The following is a 9248-nucleotide window of genomic DNA, read 5'->3' as shown; positions in this document are numbered from 1 at the left end:
TGTTTTTTTTCATTTGCCCAGTGTGTAGGAGTTGCTCAGCTAGTTTTTAGGTACCCCACCCCCCACCGAGGAAATTGTTCTATATGTAGATGTAGATTCTGTGTGTCCATGGGAGGAAGTGAGTTCAGGACCTTCCTACTTTGCCATCTGGAACCAGAACTCTCTTTTGTTATTATTTTAATATGAGCAGCGAACAATCTTTAAAGAAATTTAATAATATACATATAGAAAATAAGAATTATATTTTTAAAGATACTTTATATTTTCTGATCTATTTGTTCTTTATTTACGGATTCTTTTCTGCAGAACCAGGATTCTAAGATACACACACACACACACACACACACACACACACACACACATTTCTCATAGTCCAGGACTGATGGAGACCCACATCTACTTTATTTTGTAACTTGGATTGCATCCGGCTTAACTAATCTATACCTTGCCTCCTGTTTTGTCAAAGGGAATGTTTATTTTTATACCTTAAGCTTTCTTGTGAACCATAAATCCTAATTTCCTGTTTTTATTTATTCAGAGTTAATATCAAGTTGCTCCCCAGATTTTTCATTTATTTTTGAAAATAGCTTATCCTTAAAATGTATATATATTTTAACTAATACTGTTGTATAGCAAGCAACCTGAAAATTTAATAGTATAAAGTCATAACCTTTAACTTTTCTCATGATTTTGTGTGTTAGGAATTTGGGAAGGCAGTTCTAACTTGTGGGTTTCTCATAGTTTTCATCAGATGTCATCTGGGGCTACAGTTATCTGAAGGTTCTGCTGGGCTATGCATCTACAATGGTTCACTCATATGGCTGAGAGTTGATGCTATCTGTTGGGAGCTCAGGTGAACCTGTCAACTGGAGCACTTACATGCTGTTTGTCCAGCAGAGTGGCCTTGAGATAGTTGGATTTTTTACTTGGCAGCTGGTTTTCTCCAGGGCAAGTGTCCTGAGAATCATGAAGAAACTTTTCAGACTTTTAAAGTGTTTTTTAGACCTATTCTTGGAAGTCATGTAGCATCACTTCTACCATGTTTCATTGTTTGAAGCAGACACAAGCCTACCCAGATTCAAGGGGAGGTGACATAGAACACATGATGAGTGTCAAAGAACTTGTGGGCAATATTTTAAAACTACCTCATTGTTATTTAAACTTTGCATATACTATACTTTATATATAAAATGTACTTTACATATAACAAGCATAGATTTTAAGTGTTGAGTTCAATCAGTTTTGACAGTTGTATAGACCCATGCATCTACCACCTGAAGAAAGGAAGAGAACATTTTTTTCTCTCTGTAAAGTTTCCTTGTGCTTCTTTCAAGTCAGTCCCCTCCCGCCTCTTCCATAGAGGCAACCACTGTTTGACGTCATTTACCGCAGATTGGTTTTTCCTGTTCTGTGAAGTTACATAAATGGAATTATGTACTATATTTGTGTGTGTGTGTGTGTGTGTTTGGGTTATTTCACTCAACACAAATCTTGAAATTCATCCAGGTTATTGCATGTATCAGTTGTTATTTTTTATTGCTGAGTTGTATTTTATTATATGACTCTACCACAGTTTATTACCTTGCCTGTTATTGGACATTTGGGTTATTTCCAGTTTATGATTATTATAAATGAGGATGATATGAACATTCTGGTATGCATCTTCAAATATTATCAGGGTAGGGCTTCCCTGGTGGTGCAGTGGTTAAGAATCCACCTGCCAATGCAGGGGACATGGGTTCAATCCCTGGTCGGGGAAGATCCCACATGCTGCGGAGCAACTAAGCCCGTGTGCCACAACTACTGAGCCTGCGCTCTAGAGCCCACAAACCACAACTACTGAGCTCACGTGCCTAGAGCCCGTGCTCCGCAACAAGAGAAGCCACCACAATGAGAAGCCCACATATCACAACAACGAGTACCCCCACTTGCTGCAACTAGAGGAAGCCCGGGTGCAGCATTGAAGACCCAACTCAGCCAAAACTAAAGAACAAACTAATAAATAAATTTATAAAAAAAATATTATCAGGGTATCTTTAGGAGTATTACTGTATTAATATTCAAACTCATAGTGTTTCTAAAGTGTTTCTATGCCCAAAGATCTTTGGTAAAATTTACCTCTCTCTCAAGATTTTCTGTTAAGCTTCTTGGATTAAGGAGCCTACAGCCTATAGGATCTACTAGAGGGAGCCTATAGTCTATAGGAGCCTACAGCTTATAGAGTAAAGAAAGAATGGAATGGTATCTTATCAAGAAAACCACTCTATCTACATCATTCATCATTTTAATTACATAAAAGCTAAGAATGAAAATTTAGAGATGGCTAAAGTTAAAAAAATTGGAAATTCCCTCTCAAAACCAACTTCTCCTCTCCACTATTCCTCAAATCTCATCTACTAGAGGTAAAAAACAATTACTTTCCAAATTTCTTCTGTGTGTGCATGCATGTGTCTGTGTAGGAGGAAGAGGATTGTGTTGTTGGAGGACTGGAACTTCATAATTGACTACAAATTTGAGCTCAGTAATGAGGACACTTATGCCCTTACTAGGTGACTCTAACTCTGAGATATTGCTACTGTTGCCAAAAGGGAGTGAGAGTCATTGTGTCAACTATTGTAGATAGTTGTCTGCTCTTTGGCTATAGGCAAGTTATCTCTATCCCAGTTAGGAGTGGAAGACTAAAGTAAACCACAGTCCAGGCTTGGAAAAGATCCTATTTTTGTAAGGAAAGGCTAGGGCCTCTGCTATGAACATGCGTGATTTGTTAGAATATGCTGTTGAGACTACCATTCAGATAATATTCAATATGAGGATTATTAGATTTGCCTCATGAATTCTGCCCAGTGGTCTTGAATGCAAAACAAGATTAATTTGAATATGTAGAGAAGAAAATAATCTTGGGATTGGTAAGGGGCTGACTTTTTTAAACAGGCTGATGGTGTCAATTGCAAATTTAAAATCTGTATTTGCTACATAAATCTCCAATTGTGTACTAGATTAATGGAGGTACCTTGGGAAATTAGGTCAAAATAAGTGGACAAATTATGAATCATACGTGATAACGATAATAAACAAGACATTTATTTTTCATATTCATTTGGGGGAAGGGAGAAAAGTCAGTTTGCTCTACCCAATGATGGTCTTTCTGAAGGAGTCTCCATTCATTCCGTAAAATTGAATAGGTTGTTTAATCTCAGGGGATTTTATGCTGTTAATTCATAAACAGAACTTCCTTTGATGAGAGTGGTTATAGGGTGAGCCTTTGTGAGCAGCTTCGCTGGTGCACAGCCAGACTCCCTCTCTGAGTGAAGCTTTTCCCACACTGGCCACACAGATAGGGTGTCTCTCCTGTGTGGATTTTGCCATGCAGAATACAATTCCCTCTGGTGTGGAAACTCTTCCTGCATTGTGTGCAGGCATAGGGTTTCAGGCCTGTGTGGACTCTGATATGAACAATTAAGCTTCCTTTCTGACTGAAGGCTTTTCCACACTGATCACATCTATAGGGCTTCTCACCACTATGAACTCTTCTGTGAACAGCGAGGTTACTTTGATTCCTGAAGCTTCTCTGACAGATAGCACACTCATAGGGTTTCTGTCCAGTGTGGAGTCTTTCGTGAACGGCCAGACTACCTCGTTGACTAAAGCTTTTCCCACACTCCTTGCACTGATAGGGCTTCTCTCCTGTGTGTATTCGTTGATGTGTAACAAGATTGCCTTTGGCCCTAAAGCTTTTTCCACAGTGAGTACACTCAAAGGGCTTCTGACCAGTGTGGATTCTCTCATGTAACGTTAGACTACCCTTTTGCCTGAAGGATTTTCCACATTCCTGGCACTCATAGACCCTCTGTCTCACTCCAGGTGAATCTTCCTGTAGTGTCTTAGAATCTGGGGATTTTTGTTCCAGCTTCTCTCTTCTGAAAGAATTCTGGAAATCCCAGCTTGAGGATCCTGTGGCCTCAGAGTGATCATATTTGTGGTGGGCTTCTGTCATCACATCTGGTAAAATGAGAGGGAAGTCATGTAAGAGGCACCAATATGCTGAGTGAGAAGAACAGGGAAAAAAGAAACAATGCTTTGAGTGCTTATAATGTGCCAGATATTATACTATAAACTTTGCATAGATAATTTAATCCTGAAAACAGTCTTTTGCTACAGTTAAGGAAGTGAAAGTATAGGGAGGCTGTCAAAGATTGTGCAGCTAGGTAAGCATAGACTTGGGATTCAGGCATGCTCCATAGCAGTGTACTGCCTCTAAATTTAGTTTAATTTAGCCTCCCAAATAGTATTGTGTATAGACATGGTTATTTCCATTTTACAGATACGAAAACAGGCTCAGAAAAATTAAGAAAACTATTTACGATCAAATTTAGTGCCATACCCAAGTTCTGACACCAAAACAGGTGTGGATCCAGGTTGTGTAGGGCCTAAAGCTTTAAAATTTTGGACGGATTCCATTAAGAAACAGTATAAAAGTAGGGACAAGGCCTTGAAGAGACCAGTGTAAGGGAAAGATCCTGAACTTTGTTTCATTAGTTTGATGAGAAATCCCCTTCTGCTCTAGTCTGCTCTCCTAACAGTGGAGTAAGCTCCATGATATCAGAATATATGTAGCAGAATCCTTGGTACTTTACATCTATTAATTCTAATCCCTGCACCCTGCAAGATAGAGCTTATTGTCCCATTTTACAGATGAAGAGGCTGGAGCTCAAGAAAGTTAAATAACTTGTCTGATACCACAGATCAAGTCAGGGCTATCACAGAATCTGATCCAAGGAATTTTTCCCTTTAAAATCCATGCTATTTCAATCTGCTAAGCTATGGTGGAACTGAAGTCTATTTTGGTTTGGAAGTTATTCTCAACACTTCCTATGCAGATATTGACAGTACTGTCCAGTATTGCCCTGCATATGAGCCTTCTACTGCACTTTTAAATATGGGTCCATTCATCACTAATAATAGTTTTCTTGGAGTCATCCTAGGGAGATTTCAACTTGTTATTCAATGATTGTGCTGAGATTTAAAACTGCTCATTCATTCTCTCAGAGACTACCTCCATATCAAGACTGTTCTGTTCTGTTTCTACTATTTCTAACTCCAGTTTGTAGGCTTTCCCTGTAATCCCTAGAAACGGTGAGCTCCACCAAAGGAACGTCTTCTCTGCATCCTCAGCCTGTTGACTAGTGCTGAGAACAGGGACACTGATTATTGTGAGTTGAGGGCATGCCAGCAATCAACTGACTCACTGAAAAATGCTACATTCTGGGCATATCTTCCATGACAGTCCAGCAGAGTAGCTGTTGGAAATCCAAACATGTCCACTCCTGCTGTATGACCTTAATCACCACCTCTCCATATGATTCTTCCATGGGCTGTTCTTGAGTACCTGGGGAGGGAAAAACAAACAAACAAAAACAAAACAGAACAACAAAAACAAACAGGAAAGGACAGGAGAATTGATAAGTGAGGAGAATAAAGTCAACAGGAGCTCCAGTTTGGGGTATGAGTGAATGGAGGAAATCTTGATTGCTTGATGTAATGTCAGTCACCTACAATGTAACTGCAAAATGAGCCAAAAGGTACCATGACCACTTATAAATGAGTCCAGGAGGAAGCAGGAGGTGGGAAAACAGGGAAGACATAAAGCAAACAAGTATCTCTTCTTGCCAGTGCCAGGATAATGGTCCATCCTATTTGTACCTTAGCTTAGCCTTAGCATGTGATTGGAATCGTCCACTTCCTTCCCCCACCTAACAGCCTGCTATTTTATCCTCCAAGCCGCCAAAGGAATTCAGAATATAAAAAAATTTCAGCCTTCATGATTGGTTCTATGATTGAAATGGCTCCAGCTCTCCTCTCCAGTCCCCTCTAGGTTATTAGGACAGAACAAGAGATTTCATGTTTCCTTTTGGCACTTCTTAGGAGGCTCCAGACTCTTCAAGGTATGAGAATACCAGTTCTGAGGAAGTATAAATACTTGCCAATTCTTGGAAAAAAGAAGACCTACTTCAGACTCCAAAACCAAGCCCAAGGCACACCGATTAGGGTAAGTAACTTGCCCCTATTCCCAGAGCCAGTAAGGAGTCAAGGTGAGGCAAAGGCTCAAATCCAAGACTTTTTGGATCCAAGCCTATGTCCAGACAATTCTCTACTTCCTCATCACTAAAAAGCTGGTGAGAATTCTTATAAAATGAAATAGAATGGAAGAGAGCTTGACCAGACCTTACTATTCTTCCAGATCCTAGGAATCCTCTTGTTCCATATTATCCTTTTGTATTTTGGGGGGGATATTCTTCTTATTTCAGGACCCTAATTACTGAATACTTACACTTTATTTATGCAGTGGTTCAATGTATAACTTTTGTTTCCCTCTACTATGTCCCATGAAAATGCTGGCCTCCTGATTTAATGAAATAGTGTGATACTACAATCCTTTGTTAACCCAAACACCTGGTCTTGACAACTGCCCTTTCTGCTACATGTTGTGATGACTGGAGAGGCATTTAAACTCTTTATTTGGAGGACTCAGCTCCAATGTGCAGTACAAGCCACAAAGCGATGCCCTATCAGAGTGTCAGGACACTACAACACCGTTCACTTGGAAGTGGAAGGTGTTACTGCTCAACCGCACATCCACCAAGAGTCAGTGGAAAGTATATGGGTACCTGCTACCTGAGGTTGGACTGTCTCTGGTTAGTCCAGCAAATAGTTTGGTCAGAACATGTGGGCAGCACTTACAGCTGTGCCTCTCCAAATGTTGTGAGATATTCAACAAGAAACAGCTCAGCTGTGTCTCAGGAACCTCCTTGATTAATAAAGGGAAATTGTTGTATTTTTCTCCCTAGATTCCATAAGTCTGAGGAATCAATTTCCTGAAGGTTTTGAAGAAAGTCACTTTATAGCAGAAAATATTGCTTTTCCTATGAGAAAGGCCATTATATCCTGTGGAAAGAGCTCAGAATTAGGCCATGAGAGACTTGGATTACCCTTCTCTCCCCTTAAATGGCACTGGGCAAGTAACCAAACAGCCCTGACCCTATTTCCTCACTTACTAAATAGTCTGATAACACTGTATTATCAAGTAGCTCTTGGGAGAATAAAAGAACCAAATGTGAAGGGTCTCTGACATGACCTACAGATTTAAGGCCTAAAGTTGAGAGTCCTCAGCAGAGGACTAGGATAGTTGCTTTCTTGAGGGATAGTTTCAGGATTAGGAGATTCTGGGGAGGGGTGATTATTTTCTCTGCACACCTGAATCCACTTTGTCCTTTCCTATTCTCTACCCAACGAAGTTTGTCCTTTCTCCCTTTCACCCACCTCAGAGAGACTGCACTTTTCTCCTGTCCATCTTCTGAAACCCTCCCTGCGGGCCCCGGGGCACACCTGCCTGTGGTCTCCCCCTCCCGCGTCTCGGGGTGCAGGGCCTTGCCCCACACCCAGCCGTGCTCTGCGGCGGAGGGACCCCTGCTCCTCCCGACAGACTCTCCCTTCCCGCCTCAGGTCTGCCCCCACCCCCAAACCCCCCCGGGCCGGCTCTGCGCGCTGGGCCTCAGCACCCCTTTCTCTGGTCCAGCTGGACCTTTTCCTGCGGGCCGCAGACCTCTCCCCTCTCAGCTGGCTGCCCTGGGGAGTCCAAGCTGGCCAGGCCTGCTCAGGGCCGCAGGGGGCTCGGGGACCGCGGCCTGCAGGCGGGGCCCCGCCTCGCCCGGGCGTACGGACCCGGCCGGCGGCCTCACTCACCGCAGCGGCGCGCGCCCGCAGACAGACAAAGGCCGACAACGAGCCCTCAGCAGCGCCGGCGCGAGCGGCCCGGACTACAACTCCCGGGAGGCTCCGCGTGAGCCTGAGCGGGGGATGGGCCGCGCCTCGGCGGCCCCGGCTTCCCCGAGCACTGTGGGAGACGTAGTTCGGCGATGCGACCGGCCGCTCGGGCTCTGCGGGTACCGGTGCGCGCTGGGCGCTCGGGTCCCTCCTGTTTGGCCCCGAGCCAGAGACGCCGACTTGTTAGCGGATGTAGGGCGGGGGCCGAGAGCACCAAAAGGCCACTCAGATTAGCCAGGCGTGGGATGGCAGGTTGATGAAGCCGTCCGCTGAGCCAGGAAATGGGGAATCCAGGTTTCTGAAGCAAAGTGTTGGGAAGAAATGAGTTGATAAACCCGCGGGTGTTTAGGGGTTTTGCGTTGAGCCGCTGCATGAGCAGAGACTAAATGTGTAATTAGAGTTCTGAGACAAGGAGCAAATATTTCAAGCGAAGTCTGTGGGAAAAGAGGACTTGGAACACCACAGGAAAATTTCGAGAGCTTGGAGAGGAGAGTTATGCCCTACCGATCCCGTCAGTAAGAATTTGCACCCTAAATAATGGGTAAGAGATCAGGTTTGGAATTGTCCTGAATTTGCTTGTTGGCTCCATCACAACAGGCTGGAGCCAACAAGCAATTTGACTAGCTACAGGATTCTGGACAGGCTTCTTACCTGGTGGAGAGCCCAGGATAGGCTCAGGTGACAGCTACAGGGGCCAGGTGAAGGCTTCTTGAAGGGGCCAGGGTCCAGGCCAGGCCACCCCGCTATCCTGTTGCTTCAGAGCAAAGGCAGGTATGTGAGTGAACCCAGAAAAAAATCGTTCTGTATGTACTCCATGAATTATGGAGAAAAAACAGTATTTTCTAGGGTAATAAATTAGATTTTTTTCTTAACTGACTGTGTGTCTGAAGCATTGAGAAATTGTAAGCCCTGAAAATCGCTCAGTTCAGGGGGCAAGAGCTGTTTTTCATGGGGCTTCTCTGAAGAGCCACTGAAGCACAGGCAGTCAAATCCTTGGCCCTGTTGTATGATGCTGGGAGGGGACAAAGGTTGATTTAGAGCATCCATGAGTTAAAGGCTCTCTAAATGCCTCAAGCCACCTTCAAATGCATTTTTATAGGATCCTGGCCTCTGACAGGGAATTTGGTCAGGGAAGACTGGCATTAAAGTTCCTGGGGGCTTAGGCTTCTTGGGCTTCCTCCCCCTTGAATCACCTTTGTTTTCCTTCATCCTGGAGTTCTCCTCAGTGTACTTCTCTCCAGGCTCCCTGCTCCAGAGCTCCCACTCAGAGACTAGTCTATCCTACTGAATGAGGAGTTTCACAAGGAATGTTTCCGCTTGCTATGTCCTTGTCCTCTACACCAAAGCCACCTGTTAAACAAAACAAAAAACATTTAATTTCACACAGTGTACAAAGTGTAAGTTATAAGTTGATTCCTAAGTGTCTG

At 43.4% G+C, this 9248-nt stretch overlaps 1 protein-coding gene across 2 annotated transcripts; it reads right to left on the bottom strand.

Annotated features, from left to right (window-relative positions):
• Positions 1-3056: 3056 nt before the first annotated feature.
• Positions 3057-7816, bottom strand: ZNF32 (zinc finger protein 32). 2 transcript variants are annotated; one of them, XM_068548100.1, is made up of 3 exons: positions 7741-7816; positions 5247-5386; positions 3057-4041 (listed from the first exon to the last, which is right to left on the bottom strand). In XM_068548100.1, the coding sequence occupies exons 2-3, from the start codon at positions 5314-5316 to the stop codon at positions 3248-3250; spliced, it is 864 nt and encodes a 287-aa protein (XP_068404201.1). In that variant the 5' UTR covers positions 5317-5386; positions 7741-7816; the 3' UTR covers positions 3057-3247. The 2 variants fall into 2 exon arrangements, with proteins under 2 accessions (XP_068404201.1, XP_068404203.1); XM_068548102.1 differs by having other exon boundaries at positions 3057-3999.
• Positions 7817-9248: the final 1432 nt, after the last annotated feature.

Source organism: Eschrichtius robustus, chromosome 7, assembly GCF_028021215.1.
Source record: "Eschrichtius robustus isolate mEscRob2 chromosome 7, mEscRob2.pri, whole genome shotgun sequence".
Classification (NCBI taxonomy): domain Eukaryota; kingdom Metazoa; phylum Chordata; class Mammalia; order Artiodactyla; family Eschrichtiidae; genus Eschrichtius; species Eschrichtius robustus.
This window is presented reverse-complemented; position numbering and strand designations above follow the sequence as displayed.